General features: G+C 43.5%; 2 protein-coding genes across 2 annotated transcripts in view; both read left to right on the top strand.

Moving 5' to 3' along the window:
* The first annotated feature begins 53 nt into the window (after positions 1 to 53).
* On the top strand, positions 54 to 8,652 carry LOC135384158 (transmembrane protein 161B-like). The gene is made up of 11 exons (XM_064613379.1): positions 54 to 256; positions 475 to 575; positions 634 to 738; positions 1,024 to 1,290; positions 2,271 to 2,425; positions 2,679 to 2,739; positions 3,220 to 3,363; positions 3,427 to 3,540; positions 5,498 to 5,672; positions 5,736 to 5,832; positions 7,575 to 8,652. The coding sequence occupies exons 1-11, from the start codon at positions 254 to 256 to the stop codon at positions 7,856 to 7,858; spliced, it is 1,506 nt and encodes a 501-aa protein (XP_064469449.1). The 5' UTR covers positions 54 to 253; the 3' UTR covers positions 7,859 to 8,652.
* Positions 8,653 to 9,413: 761 nt separating this feature from the next.
* LOC135386226 (cullin-1-like) overlaps positions 9,414 to 13,379 on the top strand; it is a 31,389-nt gene continuing 27,423 nt past the window's right edge. The window contains exon 1 of the mRNA XM_064616040.1: positions 9,414 to 9,521. The gene's annotated coding sequence lies outside the window, so the exon portion shown is untranslated. The remainder of the gene's footprint in view (positions 9,522 to 13,379) is intronic.

The following is a 13,379-nucleotide window of genomic DNA, read 5'->3' as shown; positions in this document are numbered from 1 at the left end:
ACTTCGGGCGCGGATTGTTTCACACGACGGGAACTACATTATTAGTACAGTTTCCTGCCGTGCTACAAGCGCGACACTCTCGGCATGGTTTGCTTCGTGAATGTTTCTGGTTTTTGTTTTGGCGGCGAAATAGTGTTGCACATAATCTCACGCACAGTTTGTTATACTTGTATCAGGTGCAATGTTCATGTCTGAATGAGACTTTGTTGCAAACCAGCGTTTCGTTTCGTTGCAACACTGCTCCACACACAAAATGGTAAGCGATACATCTGACCTCGTCCATGTGCTCCTAATGTGCGCTTCGGCGCATAGGACAAATTGCGGCAAGTTTACGCAAAACAGTTATATTTCTGATGCCATTTCCCGTGCAGATTTACTTAGCGAACGTAAAAGTCCTGTTGTACCTGCAGCAGACATGCAGTTCTTCACGCAGCGCTAAGCTACATGTGTGTGTGTGTGTGATAACCTTTGCAGGCATTATTTGGTGTGCAAATCGTGATAACAATGGTCATGGCAAGCGTCCTCCAAAAGACGTCACTTCGATTTTCCCTTTCAAGGTGGATCATCTGCAAAAGGTAAATCTCTGTAACGCTATTAGCTCTCTTGAACTCTCGTATCTACCTCTATCGAAAGGCTTGTCCGATACCTACATCCATCTGATGAAGAGCTCAAGTCTTTAGCAGGGATTTCTGGGAAACCTTTCAAAGGGAAAGGGAAGAGAGACAGAGGAAGGGATAGGTGAGCATTTCGTGTTTGAGACATCTCTCCGAGGTGCATGATGTGCAGGTGTAATACTGTACAGTCCTTAAGAATTAAGCAATACAGTAAAAGTGCCAGAGCAATAGGCCCTGCTTTAATGTGTAACTACAGGTTTTCCTGCCGACTTTAATCCAAGCGCCATCGAAATCAATCCATGTGCCACGCAAACTTTATGGGGCATGGATTAATTTAGCTGGCACTTGGATTAAAATCGCCGAGAAAACCTGTAGTTGCCTATCTACCAAAAACCCTTCCTTTTTTCAGATATCGAAATGGAAGCGTGAAGGACGGAAAAGACCACGAGGAGTTTTTAGTTCCAAAGAGCTTGCACGTTGAATTGGACGTGGCAGCAGTCGACGTGACAGAGCTCGTGCAGCTGCGCTTTTACACTGAGTACCAGTGGCTGTTAGATTTTGCTGGTTACGCCTTTGTTGTCTATCTTCTCACTGAAGCCTACTACTTCCTCTTGCCTGGGAGAAACGAATTCAACCTCAGTCTCATCTGGTGTCTCCTGGTACTTGGCTTTGCGATGTATCCTTTTTTTTTTGCACTCACTCAGACCAAACTGTGTGTAGTAAATCGCCAGGGACTACTTAGTTGTTGTTTTTTTTTTCATAAAAATTGTTCCAAGCTCGCTCTGAATTTCAGCAATACGAGATTCCCTAAAAGGGAATTACCTATACATGGGAAAGGTTTCCCTAAATTTATTTCTGCAGTCCTCTCTTTCCCCCTTAAGGCCTCTGTCAGAGAATTTATCCGAAGCTGTAGCGTGAAACTTTTTTTTCCTGGTACTGCAGCAGCAATCCATGTTTCACCAACCTCGCTTTTCGGAATGTGAAAGCTCGTGCTCATCATCTGGTTCATGAAATGTAAATTCTGCCGAGCAATCAGCTTTCATTTCATGTCAGCTAAAGAATGGCAGTTGATGAAAAGCCACTCACAGTGGGATTAGTCACTGATTTCTTTTATGCCACTGGCATTATGAGGCTTTAGCATTGTGTTCATCCTTCTACGGGGTGCTTCATCGGTGTCTTAGAAAAAATCGTACGCAAAATTTACTTGTCCGAAAATTGTGGGGTCAGTGTGCGGGCAACACTGAGTACACCTCGAAATGACTGTTCTAGCAATTTTTTTCTTCCAGCTGTTACTGTATCGCAGTAGGGAATGTAGGAAATAAGTGGAATAGGCGTAAATCCGACACGCGCTTTCCGTTTCTGTAAAAAAAAAATTAATGTGAGGTTGGGTCGTCAAATTTCATAATTAAATTCGAAAAATTCAATTTCTCACAACTTAAAATGAATTAAAGTGCTCGGAGGTCACCGCAAAATTGTCCCAGAGATAAATAGCGTTGGCCCCATAATTTTCAAGCGAGTAATTTTTTTAATAAGTTTTTTTAACACTTTAGGTGAAACGTCCTGTATGTTACGTTGCCTCAGCTACAAATACACAGTTCCTTTCACTGTTCGAATGCACGGAGAAAAAGCCAGTATTTGCCCTTATCTTGACAACAGAAAAGTCTTGTTTTCACTGACGGCACTCTATTTTCGCGGAGAAGAGCCCATTGGGGAACGATCGCTCTGCCTCATGTCTGGCTTTTTCTTTTTTGTCCTCGCCATGGTCGTCCTTGTTGCTGACGAAGAATTTCTCGAGTTTGGCCTCGTTAAAGGTGAGACGTGCGCAGAATGTCTTCGATAAGGTGCGTTGGCTTTGTAGTACCGTATTTACTCCCGAATATGACGTGCTGCTAAATTTGTGGTATGTTTAATGTGTGTGTGTGGGGGGGGGGAGAATACCAGTATTTGGGCGCTCAAGCTGGGGTGCATTCAACACCCAAGGGCGTCCAATATGTGAGTAAATACGGTACCGCGTTTCTCTACAGTCTAACCTGGTTGTTAATTGCTTGTACCGCTTTCTCACAGCTTACCAAAGCTTCAATGAAAGTTCATATCAGTTTCTCAAGACACAAGGCTTGAACTCAAGGTGTGCAGAAACCTTTTCTATTTCATTTTTTATGATGTACGAGCACTATTTTCAAGACGCAAGTGAATAAAACTTGGTTGTGTAACGAAAGCGAATAGTTACACGAATAAACCTAAGCCATATAGAGAATACATGTGGATACAGAACATGTATGTGACTTGTACATACAAATTTTTGCATTAAGCAGCACACACTTTGTTTTATGCCGTCTCTACTGGCATATTTTGGGGCTTTTTTCCGTTTGGCGGTCTTCGTGATCACCAGAACAGAGATTTGTAAGCTTGTTTCGTAGGTGTTATACACACTATCTAAAAGTCTAGCATTTGCAAGTGAATAAGATAAGTATTTAAAGAGACTGAAACATTTAAATAATCTATTTCACTAAAGAAGTTCTTTAGTAAAACAAATTATTTAAATGTTTCAGTCTCTCAAAAGTGTTATACACACACCTATGTCTACAATGTTGCCATTTCTTCGCAGTGGGCCAGCATCCCACCTCATGTTCAAGTTCTTCCTGGCACTGTGGGCAGGATTTGTCGGAGCTTTCTTCGCGTTTCCTGGTCTGCGATTTGCCAGGATGCACAGCGACGCGTTCAAGTACTGCGAGGAACGGCCTTTCCTAAAGTGAGGTTTACTTACTGTGCATTTTATTGCGCGTCAAATAACAGTTAATTAAATGCCTCGCAGGGTTGCGCTGCACATGAGCTTTGTGGCCCCCCTGTTTGTAGTCTTGCTCTGGGTGAAGCCCATAGCACGTGCCTACTTCACGCAGAGGACGTTTCCTGGAATGAAGGGCACCTTGTGAGTCCTTTAAGGATGCTCTCTCTCTCGTATGCACGGTGTCCTGAGACTAACACGCATCAAGGTCGGAAAAAAAGATGAAAGGCTAAAACAATGTTGTTAGTGATTGCTAGAGCCTGAAGTTTTAGGGTTTTACCCGATTCTTCCCCGAATTTGCATCCCGAATTGAAGGTTCCCTCTTTAGGGTGAAACCCGATTTTTACCTGGCAAATTGCCCCTCTCTGGGATGTCTGTAGGAATGCATTAATTTACTTGTTTGGCAGAAAAATTCAGTTACATCACCGTTTGTACCAAACCACTACGGTTAGTTGAGTAACCGAGCCCGATTTCACCCCGAATTTAGCGTACTGGAAGTTTTTTTCACCCGAATTCGCATGAATTTAGTGCGCACGTTTATTTACCCGATTTTTACCCCCCGAATTTAGAAAAAAAAAATTCCGGAAAACTTCAGGCTCTAGTAATTGCACGTATCACGTTTTTTTTTTCGTTGTGCCTAATTAGTGAATTAGGTAGGACTAATTGGTAACGCACTGGTGCATGGTTATAGTCTTGGTAGGGTTACCAATATTGCTAGACCCCATGGGAAAACTTGCACGGGCACCATGAACTACCCCTTTTTTGTGGCAGATAATAACTTTTTAATTTTAGTTTTTAGTTTGTTGTTGCTGACATAAGGGGGTTGCCGGGAGCAGACCTGGTGGTCCGCAAAAATAACCCGCTCTTTACGTTCATTAGAACACCCTACAGAAGAAAGCTGAGAACTGTGAAACACAAACGGGTGATTTTAGAAAGGACTTTTCGTTTGACCAGAGTACAGTAGACTTCCGTTAATACGACTTCCGATAATTCGATTTTCCGCTTAATAACGATCGAATTCGAAGGTCCCGTCAAATGCCCGTATGCCTCTATTGATAAAAAAGTTCGTTATTTCGAACGTGAAATCAGTGCACATCGTGTAATTCGATCGCGTCCGCGAACCGCGTACCAGGCATCCGCGTCGCCCGCACCGCACATACAAGATAAAGTTCGCCCTTGTGCACCGAACGCTATCGTATTTGCGTACGTAAGCGATAGCGTTTGTGGTTCTGCGCACGCGCAAAACATAGAGCTTCGCGCATTGTGCAGAACCACCACGCATCTCTTGCGTACGCAAAGCCAATGGCGTACGATGCACTAAAACTCAATTCATTTGGTGGTGGTGGGTGGTGGTTCGTGCCGGGCGAGGAGGAAACGTCTCTTTCTCGTTTTTGCTTTCCGTTTATTGTTCTACGTTTCACCGGGCTTTCGTTCGGGAACTGTTCGTGCAACAAGAGTCCGATACACAACGTGCGCTCGACGAGTTTCGAATTTCGATGACTTCGTGGAAGTGGACATCGTCGTCGTCAGACGTGTCCTGCCCGGGCAAGATGGCGGAAGTGAAACTGAAGACGATATCGCCGAGCGCATTCAGTGGGTGGGTGCGTGCACGCACGCACACTGCGAGCTTTCCGCGAAATCGTCTACAGTTTCGCTTCCGCCATCTTGCGCGGGCAGGACACGCCTGGCACCGATGTTGTAGCGCGCGCGAGAGCGCTCTATGTGCAATGTGTCGAGATGCGCGTTTCAAGCGTGAGCGACAGCAGAGGAATGCACAAAGGTGACATTGACCTCTACAATTTCTCTGCCTATTCTTTAATTCGACCTTCGGATAATTCGATCAAATTTCGCGTTCCCGTCAGGGTCGAATTAACGGAAGTTTACTGTATAAACATCACAGTTTTCCGTACCTCCCAAGGTATCATCTCAGTAGCTTTGAAGCATTGGCTGTGCAGACTTTAATTGCAAACACTTTCAACTTTTACGGTGCATATCTGAACAGTAGCCGCATTTTATGTACTAAACTGTCTGCTGGACAAGACATTATAAACCACAATGCTTAGTAATAGTATACTTGTTTTATATACTTTTTCCCTGACAGGCTTACAGACGATTCATTCGAAACGACGCGCATAGTGTGTGTGTTAGCAGTGGTGCTCATGCGACTACTACTGATGCCGCGCTACCTCCAGTCGTATCTCAATTTAGCGCCCGAGAAACTGTCTGAGCTCCGCAAGGAGGCGGGGCGTATTACTAATATTGAACTTCAAAAGAAGGTAAGTGTGGCTAAGCTTTGGCTTTTATACCTTTGTAATTGCATTTCCTGTTTTTTTATGCAGGTTGCAAGGGTGTTCTACTACTTGTGTGTTGTAGCACTGCAGTATATGACTCCTCTGCTCACATGTGCATTTACAGCTTGTCTTCTGAAGACTTTAGGTACGTTTCCGCTGCTTCCTCGATAATTGCTCGACATTTTAAGTCTGATTTCTAAACTATACCACACAAAGTTTTGACAGCAAAGCGCAGTAGAATCTGGATGTTACAATTACGGATGGCCGAAACACCTCGTCTTTCCAAACCAGGAGGGTTCAAGCACCGCAATTGGGAATCTGAAACACGATAATAATGAAAGGAACAATGTCTGCACCGTGGTGGATGATACGAACAGGTCAGACGAATCTCCCGTGCTTGCACCAGAAACAGTAGGGCACTCCCGGCAATATGTGGCATGGTCAACGTTACGAAAGTACGCCAGCCCAGTCGGTTATGACCACCGCAATCAACAATCTTTCACCTTTCCAATGAAAGAAACTGTGTTGAGTCGTCGTTGAGTCGGTTGAGGTTGGGGTCGTCATGGATAATACGAACCATATGAACGGGCGAGACACGTGACCCCTGCTTGCGCATTCACCGGAAAAAATATGGTGCTCCGCGACGATATGGTCCATATGGTGTTCCGCGGCAGAACTCCTCCATCGGGCGAAATTGGGTGAACGAAAGTTTGGTGAAACGCAGCACTTCCAGTCATATATATGTTCACAGGACCTTTTTCATTCCATGTCTTGCCAGCGATCACCACCAGATCTAATCATATCCAGGTTCAAATCATGGTTTCTGGACACCATGTGTGCAGTCAAACCTTGTTACAGCAAAACGCGATATATGTATAACGAAACTGATCACGAAATTATATCACTAAATTTGTGATATCACAAAATAATAACCCCTCTTAACCCCAAACTGTCCTGGTCGCCGCATATAGAAATGATCCGTTCCAAAGCGCTGAAGAAGGTTGGCTATTTGAGGAGGACATTAAAATTTGCTACACCTGAAATTAGGTTACTTGCATACAAAACGTTAATACGCCCGGTCCTGGAATATGCATGCGAAGTGTGGGACCCATACAATAAGTCCGATGTTGTTAAACTTGACTCGGTCCAAAATAAGGCTGTACGTTTTATATTATCGCGTTACAATCTATGGTTTTCACCAAGTGCAGCACTTCGTGATCTTGACATTACTCCACTAAAGGTTCGACGGCGTGCTCTTCTCCTTGGAACATTTCATTCTATTATTAATGGTAAAGTAAGAATTCCTTTTAGCAAATATTTATCATACGCTGTAACATCCTCACTCAGAAGCTCTCATCAGCTAAATATTGCCCCAATTTGTACCCGTGTTGACATTTTTAAGTATATAGCTTTTTTCCTTGTTGCGTTGAAGACTGGAACACTCTGGATGGTTCTGTCCGCCAGTTCTCCTGTGAATGCTTCTTTGATGCACTCCTGCAGTAACCCCTTAAAGGGGTTGCAGTATGTTTAAATAAATAAATAAATAAATAATTGGACGTTCCTCTTCAAGCTACCATAAGGAACAATGTGTTTTAACTCCCGCTAGAACGAAAGAGTTTTAAGTCGGCATCTCGAAAAGCTCTCAAAAGAGCAGTTACTCTGCCCCGAACACGTGCCCAAAGGTGAAACAAACAAGCATACCCACGACTTGGATCACGTCAACCTTTACAGGCATAACCCTGTGTTTCACAATACGATTAGGTCCCTATGCTTTAGTGTGCTAAATCTGGTAAAACAAGGAAACACTGGAGTCTTATTATCATTGCAATGGTCTGCATTTGGCTCTGTCTGTTCATGTTCCCTTCATATTGTGTGTTATTTTCCTAGGTGAATACAGTTGGACATCGTACTTGTGGCCGACCGCAGCCGCCAATGCAACATCCTCATTACATCAGCACATACAGCGACAGAGTTCAGCTGCGCACATGTCAGCCGACGCGGAATCTATTTTGAAGACCAGTGAACAGTTCTCGCTCACCCTGACTGGACTTCGTGCTGTGTTTACGCCAGTGCTCTTTCGTGGACTCCTAGGTTTCATGACGTGGTGGCTTTGCGCTGTGTACTTTGCTATCAGTGCCATTGGACTGGTTTATCATTCGTACAGCATCTAGACAGGGCTTCAGGAGAAGAGCTAGGGTCTTAGCGAATGTGCAACAAGCGGAATAGGGTGAATAATGGCATGGCTCTTCCTTGCAGTGGCCCACAGATTAGACATAAAGAGGACCGTAGTTATGTTGGTCCTCACCGTTTGATTGATAGAGATTTAAAATCGTCCTCTGGAATGGTAGGTTTTTTTTCCTCCCCTGTCTATTATGTGGTACACCTGAGAGGATTAGGTGGCATGTTTTTGACCCGTTGCCTTCACGTCACCGTATTTATGTTACACGTGTACATTTAGGTATGTGGCTGGCGCACACAGTGTGATCATGTGGGAGAGGAATGAGTTGCAAAATTGGCGCTCTTCAGTTCCGATGAATATATTCAACTTTTCTGAAAAAATACTGATTGCAGTAATGCACAAGAGGTTGCACAAAAACGGGTTTTACCCTCAAACGCAGGTTCCTACGTGTAGACCGTTGTTTACTTCATTTTAGTTGTTCAGTTATGGTTCGAAATCGTCCAATCTGTATGAGACTGTCACTTTAATGTAGGGTAGGAATATGAAGAATTATGCAAATAGTTACATAAATATCAGTACCTTTCTTGTGCAAAGCTGCAAGTGCTGGCCCAAGATGTATTCCTTTAACTGATGTATTGTTTGTCCTATATGTGAATTTATTTATGTAGTTCTTTCTAGTGCTACCTGTAAAACTGTACCTCCAACCATCCCAACCATGCCATTATCACCTTGTCTGTTGCCTTTTCTGAAAAGGAGTGTTTTATTAAATTATATTTCAAATTTTTATGTTGTCTGTTCACACTGAATAGGGTACGGTGGTGGTTGTGTGGGACAACTTGACTGGACTTGCATCTTTATGCGTTTTCACTTGCAGTGGAAGAAAAAAAGCTTTCTGCACGATTGGTTTCGTTTTGTATTTTTGATCACCTGTGGCCTTAAAAAAAGGTATGAGTAAACGAATAAAGCGGTGGGGCAACCCTTTCGTTTAAGCTTTAGAACGCTACAAGCTGAAAAGAACCAGAACTGCCCCTTCAGGAACAGGAAAGAACAACGAATGGGAGGGGGGTCTCGCACGGAGAGTCCGGATAAATCACTACAGACACACACCAAGAAACACAGCACAAGGGCAAATTTCATGTGTACAGGATGGCAGTTTTGACTTTGCCTGGTTTAAAGTTACAGGATGTGTACTTTTGCCCCAGCTGCCGGTCCGGTTTTCCCCCTCCCCCGACGCGCGTCGACACCCCCCCCCCCCCCCCCCAAGAAAAAAAAAAGTGAGAGTCCTGACGTTGCCTGGATTCGCCCCTGATTTCCCCCTCCTTTCTTCATGTCGGGCACGCCAACGCATGTGAAAACGAAACTCATCAGCGCACTGTTCGCAGCCTGCATGTATGATGAACCTGAGTGCAGAAACTAACGTGGTAAGGTGGTAAGCGAACTGAATTGTGAACCTCGCACAAAAAGAGATTTTGCGAGCCAGCAAATGATTGTCTGAAAAATATTAGAAAACATTTACAACGAAAATATTTTGCAATAATTTGGCGGTACTTCTGGCTGCCGCCAGGGGGTTGCAAGGTGGTAGGAAGTAAAATTTTGGTCTGCGTCTGTGAAGTCCGTCTTTTGTTGTTTACCCAAATTGAGTTTTCATCCCTCCAGTAAGTAAATGCACCCAGTTTTTCCTGTAGTTGCAGTTTCACGCTGCCACTTCATTGAATACCCGTTTTTAGCATATGAAATACAGCTGCTCAGCACTAATTCGCACCAAGATCCGCCATTTTGCTGGCTGTAATGTGCTGTTGTCAGAACGAAATGAGCTAGAACTGTGTACATTTCAAGCAGTTACATGGTGTTACGTCAGCAACAAAGCAGTACGATGAGGTTTGCATACAATACATTACCTACACTTTCTCGTGTACCGTTTTGTTTCGAACGCAAGGTATCATGCTAGCTATCGGTTTCTGCTGCCAGTCAAGGCTGCCAGTCATTTCTTCACGAAATGACAACGGTTTGTCGTACTGCTCCGTCATACAACATTTGTTCGTGGCATCTTGTATCCATTTACGTTAGAAGCACAGACTGTTTGCATAGCTAACAGGAATCATGTTAACTTGCTTCGAGATGCCTTATGTGAGTGCAGTGACCTTCTGTTATCGTCCGCCTACTACGAACCGTAAACCAACGAATCTGCTTTGCTTTGATATCACGGCCGTTCATATTGCGAAATGGTTACCACCGATCTTTATCTGCGGGAGAAAGTGCTGAACAACATTGTGCCACTATTGTGTGAGGAAACAATGGTTTAAAATTTTCAAGGGAATCTGACACACTTTCCGGAGTAATTCGTAGGCTAGGACGTTGAGAATTTCGTTTCCGGGGGAACACGCGAAGCATCGTGTCATTGCGCAGATATTGTGATATAACGGGCAATAAGACAAACGAAATAAGGTCGCTGTCGACAGTCGAAAGCCAGTTTCTGTGTAATTCTGCGCGTTATGCAAAAAAAAAAAAAAAAATCGTCGTGTTTTGGGCGTAATACAGTGGTTCTACGAGGATCTACAATATAGTTTTATTACATAACTCGTGATGTGCCAGCAGCATTGAGGATACGTTTTCTGCATGGCACAGAGTATTACGTTTATTTGTAAAAGCAATACTGACACTTGATAACATCAGCCAGTGATTTATCCAGACCCCCCAAATGTTCAGTGACACCCCCCTAACTTTTTAAGCAACCCCTAGCAAGTACCTCCTACATGGGGTACCCTTGCAATTTCAGCTTTAGACACATGTCGATAGTTATAGTCATATAGTTATAGCGACGTAACTATAATAATGACCCCCACCCCGACTTTTTCAAACACCCCTCCGTGCTTGGGATTCTGGATAAACCACTGACATCAGCAGTCCCCCATGACACAAAGGACATATTTGTATTCAAAGTGCCTTTTGACGATGGTTCACAATAATAGTATGGAATGATTCTGCAGTTTGCCTTGTCAGCCTGGTAAAGCTTGCTGTGTGCAGTAACCATACTTTCGTAGTGGTGTTTGCAAAGTGTGTTTGTGTGTAGGCGTGTGAAAGTTACCGCATCAAAAAGAGAAATGAAATTGAGTAGTGCAATAGCTGTAACACTAGCTTTGTGCTCGAAAGATTGCATCGCAAGATATACGAGTCTTCTTCCTGCTTTGTATTCTGCATTTTCTTTTCCTTTGTCGAGCGTTGTATGCTGCCACAAAATGCCAGGGTGTTTCAAGCTTGAGCTACCCGAGGGGGTAAAAAAAATCAAGCAGTTGCATTAAGTTTGAATAATTTTTGTTACGTGCAATCCACTCCTAACAGGGAACACGTTTTATTTGTGTACAGTTTTATTATGACCTCGTTTTTCACTAAAAAAAATCAGAAAATTTTTATCTGTTGATTACGTCCTGTTAGACGGAAATGTAGTGAAAGACGTACTTTTGCTGAGAGTGAGTTTCTGCAGCAGAGCGTTCAGACTTCACAGGAACCACTTGTCTCTCACAGTTCTGACTTATCCCCAAATATCGTTATTTCTTATCTCTCAACTATGCTCTACGTAGCATTTTTAATGCGTTGTTGTTGTTCGTGTTATGCAACATTGATGCTACAGACCAAAAGTGTTATAGTCCGTTCGACCCATTTGGACAAAGAAAGCTTATGGAAACGCTCCATGGCTGTCCTGTCAGCGTGATGAAGACTTCTCACGAATAATAGACCGTAATAGTGGCTATATGCCGTCTTGTCCCGTTGACGAAATATCCCTTGTAGGCTGTGCAAGCAATCTGTGGAGTATAGTTAGGTAGTGACCTTTTCGGGTTAAACCCGACTCCGCCCGGTTTCCCCCCCCCCCCCCCCCCCCCCCCCCCCCCCCGAACTGACTTCCGACCGATTCGGGTTCAACCCGATTTCTCCCCGAATTCCGGTCACTGTGAAATCCTCAAGTGACGTTTCCACTGAAGACGAACAAAGGTCGCCACGTGTATCGCATGTAAGGATGGGTCGCTTACGTTCCCAGCAGTACACCCATGTGTGTCAACACTGTCTATGCCTTCGGGGATTGCCGCTGGAAGGTCATTATCCCGAAAAAGAAAAGAGAGAGATTAGGAAAGGACTTAATAGACAAGAGGAGAAACAAAAACCGAAGGCACAGTTATCACCAGATTTCTCCCCGAATTACAGATTTAAAAACAGTGCCCGATTTTTATCCCCGAATCTGAAAAAGGCATGTTCATGCTCATGTTCACTCTCTAAGTATAGTTTTGCTGCCTGCTTAGTGGTCCATCTCTCTTCCTTTCAGGATTTAAATATAAATGACAGAAGTGCTTACCCTACTGAGGTAACATATTTCTTGTTTTATGCATGACCGGTGTGTTCGCAGTTACGCAGAGATTCCTCAAGATAAAGTGTTCTATGTACAGGGTATACCAGTTAACATGCAAGAAGATTGTAAAAAAACACTGAGTGCCATATACGAGCGAAACTAAGTGAATGTTGCTAGCAGCCGTGCGTTCTGGTTACCAGTATTCTCCCTTCATTGTCTCTAATTAATTAGCTAACATTTGATGTAATGGTTCAAGGGCCGTAGCGTTAATTGGAAAGTTGTACGAGCACCTTGAGCAGCTTCGAACCAAGGTGTTTTCCAGTACGGTACATTTTTCCCATCTAAAAACCACCACCTTTCACCTCTGTCTTGGGGTCCACATTGTTCTAGCCTCACCAGTCTTCTTGAAGCACCACAAAGGCAAGCCACGCGTGTTACCGCAGCTAGCAGTTACACGTATCCATCAATCATCTCTTGCAGCGCTTTTAATTTTTATTATTATTATAATTTTTTTTTTTCTCTCTCTCTACAGCATGTGGTTGATTGGAATGCTGATTCCAAGAGTGGGTCATCAAAACAAACTACATTGAAATTGGATATTAATTTATTTATTCAATGTACCCCAAAGGCCCCTTGGGGCATTACATGGGGGGAGGGGGAGATAAGGACGGACATAATACAGACAAGAAAAGGAAAGGATATGTATGGGTTGCTACACTTGCACCACTAGGAAGTAAAACCTATAAGCATATGCCAAAACAGAACATAAAAAAACGTAAGAACAGCAGTGTACAGGAAAGCATAAATTTGGTGAACGCTGAATTACGTGCCTTAGGTCCGTGATATAGGCTATGTTGTGAGTCTGTGGTGAGTCTAGAGCACATTGATGCTGTCTATGAGAGAACAGCCTTTATTTTTTATTTGTTTTATTTATCTATGCAGAAATATGAAACCTCAAGATATTTTGACAATCTTTTATCACACCATGCAGTACCAATGACGCCTTTGATGTCCACAGTACAACTGATATTATTTGGAGTGTGGAAGAAATGCAGTACTTTAATCTTGGAAGGCCCTGCGCTTGTTTTTTTTCACCGAATAGGGTACCCCACATTGTGCACAAAATAACTGGTTGTTTCTGCAACTCCTCTGGTCTCATTATCATAAAATTCTT

Source organism: Ornithodoros turicata, chromosome 2, assembly GCF_037126465.1.
Source record: "Ornithodoros turicata isolate Travis chromosome 2, ASM3712646v1, whole genome shotgun sequence".
Lineage (NCBI taxonomy): Eukaryota > Metazoa > Arthropoda > Arachnida > Ixodida > Argasidae > Ornithodoros > Ornithodoros turicata.
Note: the sequence above shows the minus strand (reverse complement) of the source record. Positions and strands in the feature narration are given on the sequence as shown.

Excerpts from the sequence above, each read along its gene's own strand:
- LOC135384158 (XM_064613379.1), top strand. Across the intron at positions 3,541-5,497 it reads CCTGGAATGAAGGGCACCTT|GCTTACAGACGATTCATTCG; the intron begins GTGAGTCCTTTA and ends TTTCCCTGACAG. Across the intron at positions 5,673-5,735 it reads ATATTGAACTTCAAAAGAAG|GTTGCAAGGGTGTTCTACTA; the intron begins GTAAGTGTGGCT and ends TTTTTTATGCAG.